General features: G+C 46.4%; 1 protein-coding gene across 1 annotated transcript in view; it reads left to right on the top strand.

The window, feature by feature from the left end:
• The first annotated feature begins 6,420 nt into the window (after positions 1–6,420).
• Positions 6,421–17,371, top strand: part of LOC119977196 (radixin-like) — a 113,875-nt gene continuing 102,924 nt past the window's right edge. The window contains 2 exon segments of the mRNA XM_038817893.1: positions 6,421–6,440; positions 7,504–7,569. Of these exon segments, the coding sequence (XP_038673821.1) occupies positions 7,558–7,569 (12 nt within the window). The 5' untranslated portion in view covers positions 6,421–6,440; positions 7,504–7,557.

A 17,371-nucleotide genomic window follows, 5' to 3' on the forward strand; every position in this document is an offset into this window, starting at 1 on the left:
CTGCCATCAATAATAGTGAAGGGCCGTGGGCCGTCTACAATTCCTTCAGTTGGACTGGCAACAAATCTTCCGGACGGGCACCAGAGGACTTTACGAAGTTTTGGGGAAGTACCCAGAAGTCTTCCGGGAAGGCCAGGGCAAAATTAAGGCAGCTGTAGGCAAAATATGTATGGACACTAAGGCCCAGTCTAAGTACTTCCGGGCCACCTGGTCCCCTTTGTGCTGCTGGCCAAAGTTGAGGATGAACTCAACCGACAGGAAATGCTCGATATCATCCATTGACAAAAGAAGCCCTGAAGATCCAAGAAGAGAGCCGTATGTTGGTGACCTCCAGCTTCATGTTTTTGGGTGAAGGTACCCCATTGCATCTGTAGTGTTCCGCTTGGTGTGGCCAAAGATCTGAAACTGTACTTGTGAGTTGGTTTTTGGTGTATACTTGGGAATCCAGGGAATGGAATCAAGTGAGATTGAAACTCGGTGAGGTGGATTGTTGTGTTAGAACATAGAACAGTACAGCACAGAACAGGCCCTTCGGCCCTCGATGTTGTGCCGAGCAATGATCACCCTATTCAAACCCACGTATCCACCCTATACCTGTAACCTTACTTTTTAGGACACTACGGGCAATTTAGCATGGCCAATCCACCTAACCCGCACATCTTTGGACTGTGGGGGGAAACCGGAGCACCCGGAGGAAACCCACGCACACACGGGGAGGACGTGCAGACTCCACACAGACAGTGACCCAGCCGGGAATCGAACCTGGGACCCTGGAGCTGTGAAGCATTTATGCTAACCACCATGCTACCGTGCTGTTGGAGTGACTTTTGGAGAGAATTTCAAGGTGAAATCTTCAGAGGTGAAGATTTAAATCCCATGTGAAGGAGGCAGAGTTTAAGTTAGACTAGTGACTCACAGTGTTACTGACATCCAGGAAGGTTGTTAAGAAATCCATGGATCAGTTTTGGTCCCATCTGACATTTATTGTGCAGTGTAACGTGTTTGATCACAGTTAGTGTATTGATTCATGTCTAGCTCATATTAACCCTGAATGCTAGAGTATAAAAATATATTATAAATTGTTTAATCTTTATGACCTTGTATGGTAAGATTTATTTTTGCTTGTTCAAAACTGTTGGAATCTTGTGTTTTTGTTCACGTCGAAAGTGTCTTGAATCTCAAATTTTGTCTACTTCAAACAAAAAATTATTGGTCCCTAATTGCTGTATACTGATCCCTGCTGAAAACTAAAGTGTGCTGGGGAGATGGGTAGCTATGATACACATCATCAAGTAGCTTGTCTATGCTCAAACATGAAGAAAAGACTGGAAAAGTACCAGAGTACTTCAGACATCCACTGAACAATATTCAATCTTCAATCTCTATCTTTGGAGGAGGCGAGAATGAATTACTGGTATACTTCTAATGTTGTCCTATCAGAATGACCATATTCATGTTAATTAGTGATGGCAGAGCATCTAACTGCTTCGTTAGTAAGACATGGCCTTGCATATTTAAGGTTTTCAAGTTTCTGTGCACACAGCAGCTGAAAGTAGGAGCTTATAACGTTGGAAATCATGGCTGGATAGGGCAAAAAAATTATGTGACTCCTCAACCAATCAGATTAAAGGTTGTGAAATGAATAGCTTGGGAGGGATAAGGGTGTGATAGAGTGGTTGACTTCAATGTTTAAAAAAAACTATTTTTATTAAAGTTTGCATTTTTACACTGAACAAGAAATGGATGAAACTGATAATTTACATGTTGTTCCCTTTCGGCATCCCTTCCACCCCCTACCCTCCTTTGCCCCCCCCCCCCCCCCCCCCCCCTCCCGCCTCCTACTCCCCCCTCCTCTTTTTTGCTTTCTCCGGGTTCTATCCTCGGCCCTTTCTTTCACCGTAGATGGTTTGTTTGGTGTTTGTCTTATTCTTATGGCTTGGTGATGGACCCTCTGACCCCGCGTTGGTCTCTCCCTAGGCTCTCTTTTGGCGTTTCCTTGGGTCTTTCCCCCCTGTTACCCTTCTATTCCTGTCTGCTTTCTGTGGCCCTGGTGGCTCCCATGCGCTCCCCCCCCCCCCCCACTCACCACTCCCCCTCCCCCCCATTCTATCAGCTGTTGGCTTCAAACAGGTCCTGGAATAGGCTGACGAATGGTCCCCAAATTTAGTGGAAGCCATCTTCTGACCCTCGGATGGTGTACTTGATCTTCTCCAGATGGAGAAATTTCGATAGGTCTGCCAACCAGTCTGCAGCTGTGGGTGGTGCTGCTGATCGCCAGTTGAGCAGGATTCTCTGGCGGGCGATTAGGGAAGCAAAGGCAAGGGCGTCGGCCCTCTTCTCCATATGAAGTTCTGGCTGGTCCGATACACCAAAGACTGCCTCTCACAGGCATGGCTCCACCCTCACACCCACAATCTTGGGCATTGCCTCAAAGAAGGCTGTCCAGAACCTGACAAGTCTGGGGAAGGCCCAGAACATGTGGGTGTGGTTTGCTGGACCTCCCTGGCACCGTTCACATTTGTCCTCCCCCTCCAGGAAGAACCTGCTCATTCAGGTTCTTATCAGGGTGCTCTGTGCACCACTTTGAGCTGCATGAGGACTAGCCTAGCGCAGGAGGAAGTGGAGATGTCTCTGTTCAGTGCTTTGCTCCAGAGTGCTTACCTTACCTCTGTCCCTAACTCTTCCTCCCATTTCTTCCTTGTTCCTTCTGGTGGGGAATGTGTCCTTTCTAAGAGTCGTCCGTATATGTCCCGGCAGTTCCCCTTTTCTAGAATGTCTGCGTCCAGTAACTCCTCCAGTATTGGGTTGGATTCTCCAATTTTGAGAGTATGTCCGGAGGAAGTGCCTAGTTCTACGATGAAAAAATTGGTGAGGCCCCAGCACTGACCCGCCGAGGGGTCCCTGTGAGGGGTTAGCAGCCTTGCCACGTAAAACACACGGCCTTTATGAAATAAATGGCTGGGGAATTGTCGGGTCTGTGACAATGCATGTGCACGGCGACGACCTGCAGCAGTCGCGCCATACAACATAGCGCTGGCTGTTCGCGGACCCAACCTGCCAGATAGTGCCCCCCTGGACACCCCAGAAGACCACCCCCACCAGACCCCCAGCCGGTGGTAAAGCTCCACCCCCAAGCCAGTGGCACGACACCCCCACCTCCCACGGACTGTGGCGGTGCTGGACACAGTCCGCAGCCGCCACGTCAGGTTCACGAAAACTGAGAGCACACGTGCCCTGCGCCGTGGTGAACGCGGCCCATCAGGGCGGAGCATCGGGGGAGGACCTTCAGGTAACGTCCTGAGGCTGTCCTAAAGGCTTTTGGCCTACTGCCCGATTATGCCATTTTGGAGGGTGCACCGCCCCCGATTCGGTCGTACCCTGCCTGGTGCCTCTGTGCAACTGGAAGTATTCAGAGCTGGAGAAGTTGGGCTTCAATGTTAAATCAGGTGGGAAAACAAAAGTAGAAAGAGAAAGAAATATTGGATTAGGGGAAAGAGAAAAGAGACACAAGAAAAATAAATAATTAAAACAAAATTCTATTTTACATTTTGTGAAATAACCAGCAACAATTAAAACCATGAAAGAAAAAGCTCTAAACTGGTCATTTTCAATTTCAGAGAGGCTAACAGTAATTAATATTCATGACGTACTTGAAAGGGTACTGAAATGGACAAGATTGAACTTTCTGGGGAAAATTCAGTGCATGCATCCTGTGTAAATACAGCAGCTTCACATCGTACATTGCATTCCAATGCTGAGAGACTCTGCAAGCTGCCATTTCATTTAATCAATGCTCACTGATGCTCAGCCTTGATCCAAACATGGACAAGAGCTGAACTCAAGAGGTGGGGGGAGAGTGAGTGCTCTTGACATCACGGCAGCATTTGACTTGTGTGGGGCATCAAGGCATCTTCATAAAACTAAAATTGTAGTTGGGGAAAACTCTCCAATGCCTGATTTCATACCTAGAATAAAGGAAGATGGATATGGTCGTTGGAAGTCAATAATTTCTGTCCCAGGACATGACTGCAGGAGTTCCTCAGGGTAGTGGCCTATGCCCAATCATCTTCAGTTGTTTTCTCAATGACCTTCCCTCCATCGTAATGTTAGAAGTGGTGATGTTCACAAATGGTTGTACAATGTTCAGTACCATTTACAACTCCTCGGGTCCTGAGGTCCATGTCCATCTGCAGGAAGAGTTGGACAATATTCAAACTTTGGTTGATAAGTGGTAAGTGATGTTTGTGCCAAACAAGTGCCAGGCAATGACCATCTCCAAAAGAGAAAATCCAACCTTCTCTTCTTGACATTCAATGATATTACAATTGCTGAATCCCTCACTATTAATATCCTGTAGTGTACCATTGACCAGAAACAGAACTGCTGGTCCATCCATATATAAATACTGTAGTTACTAGAGCAGGTCAGAAGCTTGGGATTCTGTAGTGAATAACTCGTCTCCAGACTTTCCAAATCTTATCCACCAACCACAAGGCACATGTGTGATGAACACTCTCCACTTATCTGGATGACCTTGACACAATCCAGGACAAAACAGCCCACTTGATTGTCATCCCATCCACCACCTTCAATAATCATTCCCTCCACCACCAACTTACAGTGGTAGCAGTGTGTACCATCTACAAGAGGCACTGCAGCAACTCACCAAGTCTCCTATGATAGCACCTAACAAATCCACAACCTCTAAAACCTAGAAGGACAAGGGCAGCCAGATGCATGGTAACAGCACCACCTGCAAGTTCCTCTCCAGGCCACACACAATCTTGACTGGGAACTGTATTGCTGTTCCTTCACTGTTGCTGGGCCAAAATCCTGAAGCTCCCTTCTGGACAGCACAATAGCTGTACGTACACCCCATGGATTGCAGCAGTTCAAGAGGCAGCTTCTATCCCATTCTCAAGGATAATTAGGGATGGCAACAAATACTAGCCTAGTCAGCAATGCCCATATCCTTTGGTAGAATAAAAAATGGAGGAGGAACACATGGCATACAACAACTTTTGGAATCAGCGGCACGTCTACCCTTGTCAGGAGTTGTAGCATTTGCGCATAGTGAGCTTCATTAGCCTTGTTGTTATTTTGACAGTAAGGTATGGACCAATCATTAATTATGACATGAGTAGACAGAGCAGCCTCTGGTGCACCTTCCCACATACTGATGCTGTTGGAAACAATGCTTGGTACAGCCAACTTGAAATGAGTCGAAGCAGGTTTAGGGAATCAATTTTCCAATTAATTTTTTTAAAATTAAAATGTAGCCTCATGAGGAATTTAGTTACATTGAATTACATTGTTTGAGGAGGTAATTAAAAGAAAGCTCCACCAGTTATATCATTGGAAAACATATACCTCGAGTGTATGTACATAATATTTGGAAGGGAAAATACAGAATATATTTAACTTGAGGATCTTAACTCATGAATGCCTTATAGAATTCACAAATCTCAAGTTAACGACTTTACATCTTTTAGAAAAACTGCGGCGATTATGTAATTTGCAAATTCTCTGTCAAAATGAATAATTTAAACTGTAATTCCCGCAAGTAAGCTATTTGCCTTCTCAAACTGGTGGGAGATGAGGTACAGTTTTAACATCCAGATCGTATTAAGTAGTGATTGTCCATACTGAGTAATTAAAAAAATGTCAATGTGTGTCTTTTCCCTGAAGTTGGAATAGTTTATTGCATCTCCGCAGATGCTGCAGTGAGCTGCTGCTGGAGAGCGGCTGGCAGTGTGGTGTGAGCAGGCGGGGTCACTGGCACGGCGTTCATTGTCCCGGGCAGCACCGTGGGGCAGCTCGGCCGTTCCTGTACCGTCTCAGTTTGCAGAGAGAAGCAGAGTGCGGGGGGCACAGGCAGCGCCATGTAGATGACGGCGGCACTGAGATGTGTCAGTGCGGACCACGCCTTGCTCTCACTGGCGGCCATGTTGCAATCTCACTGCTGAAAACTGCACCGCTTCATCATCAACAGCAGAGAAATTCGAGAAGGACAATTTGTTTGGGAGTCTTGCTCACGTGACCTTTAAAGAGGTCTGTTTTTACACCCAGGTAAATTCTGTTTTTTTTGTGTGTGTGCCTTACGATGACGGTAAAGCCTGTACTGATGTGTGAGGATTTCCCTTCATTTGCTAATGCTCTCTCTCTCTCTATGTGGCTATCTCGTTGTGTCAGCTAGGCCTAAAGGAATATTGAAGGCCAGGGTTATTCCCGCTACATTCCTCCGCTAAAATAAAACTTCTTCAAATGAATGTGAAAAGCCCACCTGCATAGATCAGGGGCACTGCGGTGAATAATTGCTTTAGCGACGAACGCTATTTAGTTGCGAATAGTCAAGCATTGGATAAGTAACATCGCGTTTTTCTCTCTCTCACAGTATTGAGACAGTAGCAAACCGATCGAGCAAGACTTTAACTGCAACAGTTGAGTGGCCAGATAAGTTTATCAGAACAAAAGGTTCAAATATTGGAATTTGGTTTGAATGTATGGATCGTGTCTTGGGCGTCTCGCCATCTTTCCTGCAGCTATACGTTCAAAACCAACACCGTTATTATCCTTCTCTCTTGCGAAACGTTTTAAAGCAACCCCGCTGTGTACACAGACCGCGTTTGTGAGCAGTGAAAAAAGTCATGTTATTCGAGAGCCGTTTGTCCGTGTGAAAAATGTGTTTCCAACAAAGTGGAAACGTAAAGCTAATTTAATCTTTTCGAATAAGTAAGCGTTTTAAAGATGTGCAACACCAAAGTTGTAATAATCCGGAGAACGTGAGTTTTTATTGTGTAGGTGTGCTAAATACACACTGCGCCAACAATTTAAGCAGTCCCCTTTGCAGTTTGCGTTGTTGCCGCTACTGAAAACAAGGTGTTTTTTAAACCTTTATTTTCCAATATGTCTCTTTAATCGTTCTCCTCTGTAGTCACTTAAAATCTGTTCTTTCAATTTATTTTCCTCCGCGGTTTTTCTTCTCTTTCCAAACCATCCCCATCGAGCAGTAACTGTCTGGAGGCGCCAAACAGTGCAAACCACTAACTTCTGCTCATTGCTCTGATAATCAAACTCGTTTAACGCATTGAATGCCGCAAATCCCGCCTTTCAGCCGCGCAGATTGGCCCAATGGAACCGTTAAGTGGCACCAATATCTTTGGGCCAACCACCGCTGGCGGCTGTTACTGTCAATCACAGCCCAGATACCTGAACAGCTGCAGGTCCGGCCGCTCACTGGCTGTCCCCGCCGTCAATCAGAAGTCCTTGGCTTGGCGACTTCCCAATGTGTTGAGGCTGTCTATCGCTTAGTAAAGAGCGTGCAGTTCCTTACGTGCAGAGGTGGGCTGCTGGATAGCTTTATGAGGGGGAAATATTGAACGCATTGGGAGCTAATGCTAATGTTAACCTGTTGCGTTTAAAAGGTGGAATGTAATTAACAGACATGTGGACCTGATACTTTATTTGTAACTCTCTTGCCCTACTGTACTTCATTCTTCACAGGAAACAGCGGCTGGACCCAATTGTGTTGGTGTGCTGTTAAACAGGATAGACAAAATGCCGAAGCCGGTAAGTAAAGCATGTCGTCTTTGATCATTTTTACATTTAATTTGTGGAACGTCTCTGTGCTTTTGGCTGAAGTTTGTGGTTGAAATAAATAAATCCGTCATATATTGTGGGTGAGAATGGTTTGCGTGGCAGAGATACTGTGAAATTTTGTGTTGAAGTCTGCATTTTGCGGGGAGCGATTTGATTATTTTCCTCCTTTCCCCAGCCCATTGCAAGTATTTTTTTCCAGACCTAAATGAGCTTAGGCGATCGACACACAGCACTTGCATCATTGTTCTATTAACTGTACATATGCATTATGTCTGGTGTTATTGATAACTTGTATTCATCAGTGAAGCAGGCTTTTCTGCAACCCAGGTGCACAATATTAACAGCAAACAAATCATAACTGTGAAGAGATTTGTAGTGAAAGTCGGGTTGTAGTTGTTGGCCTTTTAAATACCATGTCCAGTCGTCTCTCCTCTTTTCCCACATTTGTGTGGACCAGTGCTAAATGGGGCACCATGGTGAGTTCTCCCAGGTGGCATGAGCCTAACTGCTCACTTAAATATGTAAATCTGGACACCGCACAGCGAGAGCAAGGTCTCTGGACCCTGCCCAGCAAGGATGAGATTTCATTACATCTTGCAAGGCTTTCCGAGCATTGCAGATATTACTAGATTTAATGGCCTTTTCGTGTCACCGAGTTGGGTGTGAATAGGCTATTTGATCGTGCCCATAAACTAGATGGAGCAGTGAATGTGCTTGTGCCATATACCTACTCGAACTCTGCTGCTCTACCCCTATCTAATCCTGACTTCGATGGTGTGTACTTTCTAGAGACTTAATACAGAATGTGATTAGATTAGATTCGAGGGGGACTTCCAGTGGTGGCTATGAAGGAGTAAGTTGCACATTTGATGGCTCCCGCTCGAGTTGGACGTTTGGACCTTTTCCCCCTGATTTTCTACCCGACTTGAACCCAGCGGTCAATGGAGCAGCTGATGGCTTAGATTGGACGCCCAAGATTGGGCGATCCAGAAGGTGGAGACGGTGCTGGCTGAGCAGGAGGAACATCAATGGAGAATAGGCCCCGCCGGCAGAACTTGAGAATTATTGGGCTTCTGGAAGGGTCCGAAGGAATGGACGCTGGGGCATACATCGCAGATATAGTTGAGAAGGTGCTGGGGGATGGGGCATTCTCCCAACCCTTTGGACAGGGCTGACGGAGCACTCGAGATGAAGCAGTGAACGGGAGCCCCCCCCCCCCCCCCCCCCCCCCCCCCCCCCCCCCCCCCCGAGGGCAATATGGTGAGATTCCACAGGTACTTGGATAAGGAGCGCATTCTACAGTGGGCCAAGCAGACACAGAGCTGTAAGTGGGACAATAGTATTCTGCGGGTTTACCAAGACCCGAGTGTGGAGGTGGCCAGGAGAAGAGCAGGCTTCAACCAGATTAGGTCGATCCTGTTTAAGAGAAGTTCAGACTATTGCATCCGGCCTGTCTCCGGGTCACGTACGAGGAACAGCACTTTTATTTCGATGCCTGTGGACGTGCTGGACTTCGTGAAAAGGGAAGGACTGGTGGTGGACAGAACTTTTGAACTTTGCTGCAGTGTTCATGTTTTTTTTTCTTTTGGTTCCGCTGTTCTTTTTCTCGTTGTTCATTTTGTGCAAGCTGTTTTGTAATGCCTTCTGAATTGATTTGGGTTGATTTGGGCCCAGTGGCAGAGCTGATTGAGTTAAGGTTTTCATTTGCACTGTTGGGGGATGGAGGGGTGCTTCCTTAGATTTTTGGGTGTTTTTCTGTCTTGCAATTGTGTGGGGATTGTTGATGTTGGAGTTTGTTTGTATGAGCGGGGCGGGGGATGAATAGGTGGGAGATCAACATATGGGGGCCATCAAGCTAGCTGGGCAGGCTAGCTCACGGGTGTGCATATGTTTGGTTAGTCAAACTGGTTGGGTTGCAGAGTGTTACGGGGGGGCTGGTGAGGGAGGGACAGGAGGTTGGGGGCGGAGGCTGCCTGGGGCGGGCCAGTGGAGGCGCGGAGCAGGGGCTGGAGGCGGGCCCAAAAACGGATGGCTGATTGGCAAAGGGTGGGGTGGAGAAGAGGGGGAGTGGGTGGCAATGAATCCTCCTCTTCTTCTCCTTCCCCCCCCCCCCCCCCCTTCCAAAAAAACCAGGCCGATCACTTGGAATATCCGAGGGGTAAATGGGCCGGTCAAGAGGGCACATGTGTTTGTGCATCTTGGGGGCTGAAAGCAGACGTGGTAATGTTGCAGGAGATGCACCTTAGAGTAACTGACTAGGTTAGACTGAGGAAAGGCTGGGTCAGCCAGGTCTTTCACTCGGGACTGGATTCAAAGATGAGGGGTCGTGATCCTAATCAATAAGTGGATGGTGTTTGAGGTGGGTAGAATAGTCACGGATGTGAAAGGTTGGTACATTATGGTCAGTGGGAAACTGGAGGGGGTGCAGGTGGTACTAGTAAATGTGCCAAATTGGGATGATGTGGAGTTTATAAAGAGGATGCTGGGATGATACCGTACCTGGAATCGCACAGGTTGGTCATGGGAGGGGACTTCAACACAGTTATTGACCTGGATGGGTACCCGGTGAAGTTTTATAAAGAGTTCTCTGGGATATTGGGGCTAGTTTTGTTGAGGATGTTCGATGAGTCAAGGGAAAGAGGAGTGCTGCCCCCAACGATGTCATAGGCCACTATTTCGCTGATGCTGAAGTGGGACACTAACCTGGAGCTGTGTGGGTCTGACAGGCCGATATCCCTGTTGAAAAGGGCGCCAAACTGCTGGCCAAAATGTTGTCCTCCAGGATTGTGTTCCGGACATTATTGGGGAGGATCAGACGGGGGGCAGTTGGTGGCCAATGTAAGAAGGTTGTTAAATGTGATCATGATGCCTCCGGAAGGTAGGGAGGTGGAGGTAGTGATCGCAATGGATGCAGAAAAGGCTTTTGATGGGGTAGAATATCTGTGGGAGATTCTGGGACTGTTTGGATTTGGGCGGGGCTTTATTGATTGGGTCAGGTTGCTGTATCAGGCAATCAAGTGGCAAGTGTACGGATGAATAGGATAACATCGGACTATTTTAGACTGCACTGGGGGACGAGACAGGGATGCCCCCTCTCCCCACTGTTGTACGCGCTAGCTATAGAACCGTTGGCAATTGCTCTGAGCTGGAAGGGGCTGGTCCGGGGGCGGGTGGGGTGGTGGAGCATAAGTCTCGCTCGATGCAGACGACCTATTTCTGTATCTATCGGACCCATTAGAGGGGCTGGAAGAAATCATGAGGATTCTTGGGGAATTTGGTTTTCGGGTTATAAGCTAAATATGGGGAAAAGTGAGATATTTGCGGTCCAGGCGAGGGGACAGGGGAGGTAATTGGGGGAGCTGCAGTTTAGATTAGTAGGGGGAAGCTTTAGGCACCTAGGAGTTCAAGTGGTGCGGGAATGGGACTGGCTACATAAATTAAATCTGGCCTGGCTGGTAGACCACGTGAAGGACTATTTTCTGAGATGGGCGTGCTCCCGTTGCCATTAGCTGGGAGGGTGCAGACAGTGAAGATGACGGTCCTCCCGAGATTCCTGTTCGTTTTTCAATGTCTGTCCTTTATTCCGTGGTCCTTTTTAAACGGGTCAACAAAGTAATCTCTGGCTTTGTTTGGGCGGGGAAGAAAGGTAATGCTTGAGCGGAGTCGGGGAGAGGGCGGGCTGGCGCTGCCAAATTTTCGGAAATATTACTGGGCGGCAAATATAGCCATGATCAGGAAGTGGGTGGTTGGGGAGGGGTCTGTATGGAGGTGGCTTCATGCAAGGGCACCAATTTGGGGGTGTTGGTAACTCCGCCTCTGCCGTTCCCACCGGCATGGTGGTACTCCAATCCAGTGGTGGTGGCGGCCCTGAGAGTCTGGGAGCAATGGAGGAGACATGTGGGAGCAGAGGGAGCATCGGTCTGGTCCCCAATCTGTAGTAATCACCGGTTTGCCCTGGGAAGTATGGGGAGTTCTGGATATGGCAGAGAGCAGGGATTGAGAGGATAGAAGATATGTTTACAGAGGGGAGCTTTCCGAGTATGAGGGCGCTGGAGGAGAAGTTTGGGTTGGCGAGGGGAAACTAATTCTGGTATCAGCAGGTGCGGGACTTACTACATAAACAGCTGTCCACCTTTCTGCTTTCTGCTCCTATGCTAAGGGGGATTCAGGACAGGATAGTTTCTAGAGGGTGGGTAGGAGAAGGGAGCGTCTTGGACATTTACAAGGAACTTATGGGGTCGGAGCTGAAGTGCAAGTGGGGGGGGGAGGAGGAGCTGAGAGGAGAGATAGAGGATGGTCTATGGACGGACACGTTGAGTAGAGTAAACGTATCCGCAACATGTGCCAGGCTCCGCCTGATACAATTGAAGGTCGTTCATTGGGCGGCATGACAGTGGCCTGGATGAGCAGATTCTTTTGGGTGGAAGACAGGTGTGCAAAATATGCGGGAGGACCAGCGAACCATGTCCACATATTCTGGGCATGTCCAAAGCTTAGGGGATTTTGGTAGGGGTTTGCAGATGTCATGTCCATGGTGTTAAAAACCAAGGTGGCACTGAGTCCAGAGGTGGCGATTTTCGGGGTGTCGCAAGACCTGGGAATCCAGGAGGCGAAGAGGCAGACATTCTGATCTTTGCTTCCCTGGTAGCCCGGAGACGGATACTATTAGCTTGGGGGTACTCAAAGCCCACGAAGTCGGAGACCTGGCTATCGGACATGGCTAGCTTTCTGTTTGAAGAAAATCAAGTCCACGCTGAGAGGGTCAATGTTCCGGAGTGGCAACTGCTTGTCGACTTCTTTGCGGAACATTTATCGTCCACTGAAGGGGGGGGGTGGTTTCGTTTAGCTTGGAGTAGGGGGTTAATAAAGATGCGACCTGTAAGGGAGGGTGACGGCTTTTGCACTGTTTATAAATTCATGTACATTGTTTATTGTGTTATAATACCAAAAAATACCTCCATAAAATTTTTATTTAAAAAAAAAAATTAGATTCGAGCAACTTGGAATTATAATTAAGTTTGATTTTATAAACTGAAGAAATAACCCTAAATTGCAATTTGACTGCCATTGTACTTTTTTTTTGCTAAAAGTCTATAATCGTGTGATTTATTGTTAGCCATGGCCCTATTGGTAGAGAGTTTGAATGGTGTGCCTCCCTTTGAAAGATCATAGACATTCACTGCACTGTTCTTATCCACTGTTACTTCTTCAAAAACTCAAACAGGATTTGCCCTTCAGAAATCTGTGCTGGCTTTCCTTTTATTTCATACTTTTCCCGGTTGCTATTCACTTTTTCCTGCATTTATTGTTTCCTCACTACGGATTTCAACCAACTATGCTGTAACTGTCGGGTATGTCCTTCTCCACTTATTTTGAACAAAAGTTTGATGGAAGAAACCAATATCTAAAGCCTGGATCACTGGTCAGCACCTCCCCAGTCCCCCCCAATACTTTGAAACAAACCAATATCTAAAGCCTGGAACACAGCCCAGCACCTCCCCAATTTCGACACTCTCTCCTTAGCAGCTGAGGATACATTCCACATGGATTGGGTGTGTTATCCACTTTGAATAGTGGCAGCCTTTCTAGTGCCTCCTCTTTATCTATTTTTATCTCCTTGAGTATCCCAGCAACCTCCTCGTTATCCTTTGCTTTGGCAAGTCCTGTACTTGGTAAACTCCTTTAATCACTCAGACATGCCTCTGCCATCACTGGTAGATCTCCATTTTTTTTTCTTGACCATTATCAGCAGCACCGCTCCTCTATGTCTGTAACAGCTTCTCTTATGTGGTTACCTGCCAATTTATTATTATATCTTTGCCCCTCTTACTTACGGCATGATTCTTCCTCGTATTATCAAGCTGACATCTGTCATTCTTCTGTTGAACTCCAGATTTGATTGTTCTCCCTTGTACCAGACATTAGCTGAACCACCACCTCTCAATGTAGCCGATTGCTCCTTTACGTTTCTTCTTAAAGATGGATGTGATGAGACAAAGCCCACAATGCATTCATATATACAAATTAGGAAAGTGAAACATTTTCCAAGCTTCTATCCTTTTCTGATACCAGTGTTTAATCTAAAAAGTTAGCACGGAAAATTAATTACTTGGCAGTGAGTTGTCATGGAAACTGGTTCATGTCTTGAATGGTGAGGTTTTTATTTAAAAAAAAAAAAAAAAATTTTTTTTTGATCCTGCTACAGTAACTCAATTTGCAAAAGTAAAGTGGGTAAAACATATGTATATAATGGAAAAAGGTCTGTGGTTTTTACTGCTGTTGGAAAATACGTTTCATATAAAACAAGAATCTGTTCCTTGTAGATAATATGACGATTGTAAGGAAGCACTAATGGATTTTCACTCTTAAGTGAGGAAATACAATAGCCACTTGGGTTATGCTTAAGATAATGGTAGTTTTAGCAAGGTACCTATATGACCATATCCTCCACAATTAGCTCATCTATAGTTTTTAAGTAGGTATTTAGAAAAAATTCCCATTTAAATGTCCAGCATGTCTCTTATAGGACACAGTGCAATTTGTAAACTTCTGAAACAAATAGTGTCACTACCTAATGTTTATTTTTCATTTCCTTGATTTAACTTGGTGCAAATTAAACATTCTAGCCACCTTTCATCTAAGCCATGTTCCAAACAAAACATTGTTACATTATTTGGAGTAATTTCTCAGTTGCTGATGTCTCTGAGCTACTGTCTTTGAATTTTAAATGGGTGGCGTTGTATAGACGTCACCACTATTGAAAACTAGATTTTATTATATTCCTTCAAGTGAAAGGGCAGGCCAAGGTTTCCTCAGTCAGATATACCAAAATGAGACCCAAAAGTAGATGTCTGCTTCACAGGCTGGTTTCCATTACCCATGCAAGTCATCACGCTAAGAACTGGATTGGCACTAAACAAATTCATTTCACATGGGATTATTGTAGCCAGAAGCAGACAAAAATTTTACCCCACAAATCTGTTGGATCTGAAACGTATTGACAGGGTGCAACTCCAATATATATTTCATTGCTTCATGCAATTTCCTCTTGGTTCATAAATAGTCTTGGCAAAGCAGGGTGATCCAGTTGATGTAAAATAACTGACAGGTGAATTCTGTTGTTTAGAACTTAGAAATACTCTATTATTTTACAATAGATCTTGTTTTTTTTAACATTTCTAACTCCACCGTTGCAAATTGCTTTCACCCTCTTCTCTTCCTCCAATCCTGGAGAGAACCTTTGTTCTAGGGTGAGCTATTCATAAAATCACGATCTGGAAGCGATGTAATAGGGAACAAGCAAAACTGAATGTAAAGGCAGTTCAAGACTACATTATTGAGATTAATAGTAATGGCCTGCAGTCTAATGTAGTTTTTCTAGATTGATACCTTGTGGCTTTAATTGTGCCCATTCCAGTTACTTTTTGGAACTTGAACTTTGAGAAACTGTTCTTAGTCTAGACCTTAACACTTGAGCACTCATTGACTATTTTCAGATTTCTTGCATTTAAAAATGTTTTGCAACAATTGTGAAGGAATCTCCAACTGTTTTTTTTTCTAAAATGTTACCAAATTGTTTCTAGTTGTGACATATTATTTGTATAATATCTCAAAATATTGATTGAACATGATTTGGAAGGTAAAAATTTTAAACCAGATTGGATGATCCATTCAAAAGTGCCTGATGATGGTTGTTACAAGACTTGGTGTGTCTTTTATGTATTATTTAAGAAAATAGACTTGCCTCCCAGAGAGAAGCGAGGAACTGTGCTCTGCTTCACTGAGCCGTGGCTTACTCTGGGAGCTACAAATCCAATCCGAAGGCTTCTTGATCGGGGTGTTTGCCTCCTCATCAACACCTCCTGGTGCTCGCATGTGGTGTCCCTAGTGTGCCACTGCTCCTCAAACCTTCTTATTTTTTAATAAATGTTTTTATTCTCCATTTTCACATTTTCCTCAAATTTACACCTTACCAACAAACAGTAAACGGTAGCAAATGCAAAATCAATCCCCTTAACAATAACAATGATCCCATCCTCCCACCACCCCAAACAACAGCCCACCTGTCAATATATTCATCCAATAAAACAAACCCTCCCACGATGGAAACAAAAAAACAAGGCGAAAAAGAAGAAATGAGTCCGGGACCGCCCATGGTCCCCAGTCCACTTGCACTCCTCGCAGCCATCCAACCTCTGAAAGAGTGCTGCACATGATACCCAAGAGTTGTAACCCCCCCCCCCCCCAACTCCTCTTGTCCACTGTCTCTTATAAACCCCCCCCAAAAAACCTCGGTTCCTTCCCCCCGACGTTCCACCCCGGCTAGACCACTCGGACCCTGTTCCGCCAGGCTCCGATGGCCGCAGCCCCTCCCCCCACCTCCCATTCACTGGCCAGCTTAAACCGGTCAGCATGCAGGCCCCTGCCCGGGTCCCTTTCCCCCTTGCCCGGCCCTAGGAAAGCCCAGAAATCTCCTTTTTTAGCACACAAACCCCACATATCCACCGACACCCCAAAGAGCCCTCACTTCGAGTGAAAGTCCCATCACTTCCCTTGTCCAAATATATACGACACCGGCTCCTTTAGCCCATACACCCACACGCAGTGAAACAAACAAAAAAAAAAAGAAAGAAAATACAGTCATGGAGTTACATCGGCACATGGCCATTTCTCAAATTCTCAGTTCTGTCACAGTCCTTCTGCCTTCGCACACTCCTCCGCTGCTTCCGCCGTTCCAAAATTAAAGTCCTTGAGCTTGTAAGTCACCCTCCGCTTCGCTGGATATACAATGCCGCACTGCACCTTGCTAATGTACAGTGCCCTCTTCACCTGAAAGCAGCCCGCTTCCTCGCCAGCTGCACTGTAAAGTCCTGGTATACCAGCTCTAGCCCACTGAACCACCCGCTTCTGCTTGGCCTTCACACTGCCTACGGAAGCACAGAGTCACTACCCTTGGCGGCTCACTCGCCTTTGGTACAGGCCTCGACGACCGATCAGGCCGATCCAGTTCATATCGGGAGAGATCCTCCTCCTCCCCCCTCAGTTGGCCTCTGCCCTTTAACTCCTTCGGGCAGCCCCACAATCCTCAAATTCTGTCGCTTGGATCTGTTTTCCAGGTCTTCCATTTTTCCTCTGAGATCCTTGTTAATCTCCATCACCTTGCGCATCTCCTTCCCCATCGAGGTAAGTTGATCACCATGCTGCAATAATGTCTCCACTTCCTTCAGCGCCTCCCCTTGCTTCCGCGCCATCGTCACCGTGGAAATCGCCTCTTCCACCAGCACACTCAACCTCCCTCAACTCCTTTCTCATTGTCTCTATGTATTTTGTAAACTGCCTTTCGAATTCTGCAGCCATCACCTCAGTTATTTCTTCAGCCGTAAGCAATGCGGCCTCCCCTGGTGCTCCAGTCTCCATTTTCCTTGGTGACCCCTCAGTGACCTTTTCTACTTCCCGACAAACTTTCAGCTGTTTTCACAGCCGTTCTTTTACTGGCCCTCGACATATCCCTTCCCTGTGCTTTCTCCTGGCCGTCGCCGCCTTTGCTGCACCGAGGACTGGGTGTCAATCCCTGACTATGCCGTTCCTGAACGGGAGCACTCCAACGTGCGGCTGCCTCCCGCCCACCATCACCGGAAGTCACTGCTCCTCAAACCTGACAATAAAATGTCACTCTTTCTACCTCCCACGTGAATTCGCCTCTGTACTCATCACAGCAGTCTACATCCCACCCCAGGCAGAAAAGAAGAAAGCACTTGACGAACTACACTCC

Source organism: Scyliorhinus canicula, chromosome 14, assembly GCF_902713615.1.
Source record: "Scyliorhinus canicula chromosome 14, sScyCan1.1, whole genome shotgun sequence".
Classification (NCBI taxonomy): Eukaryota; Metazoa; Chordata; class Chondrichthyes; order Carcharhiniformes; family Scyliorhinidae; genus Scyliorhinus; species Scyliorhinus canicula.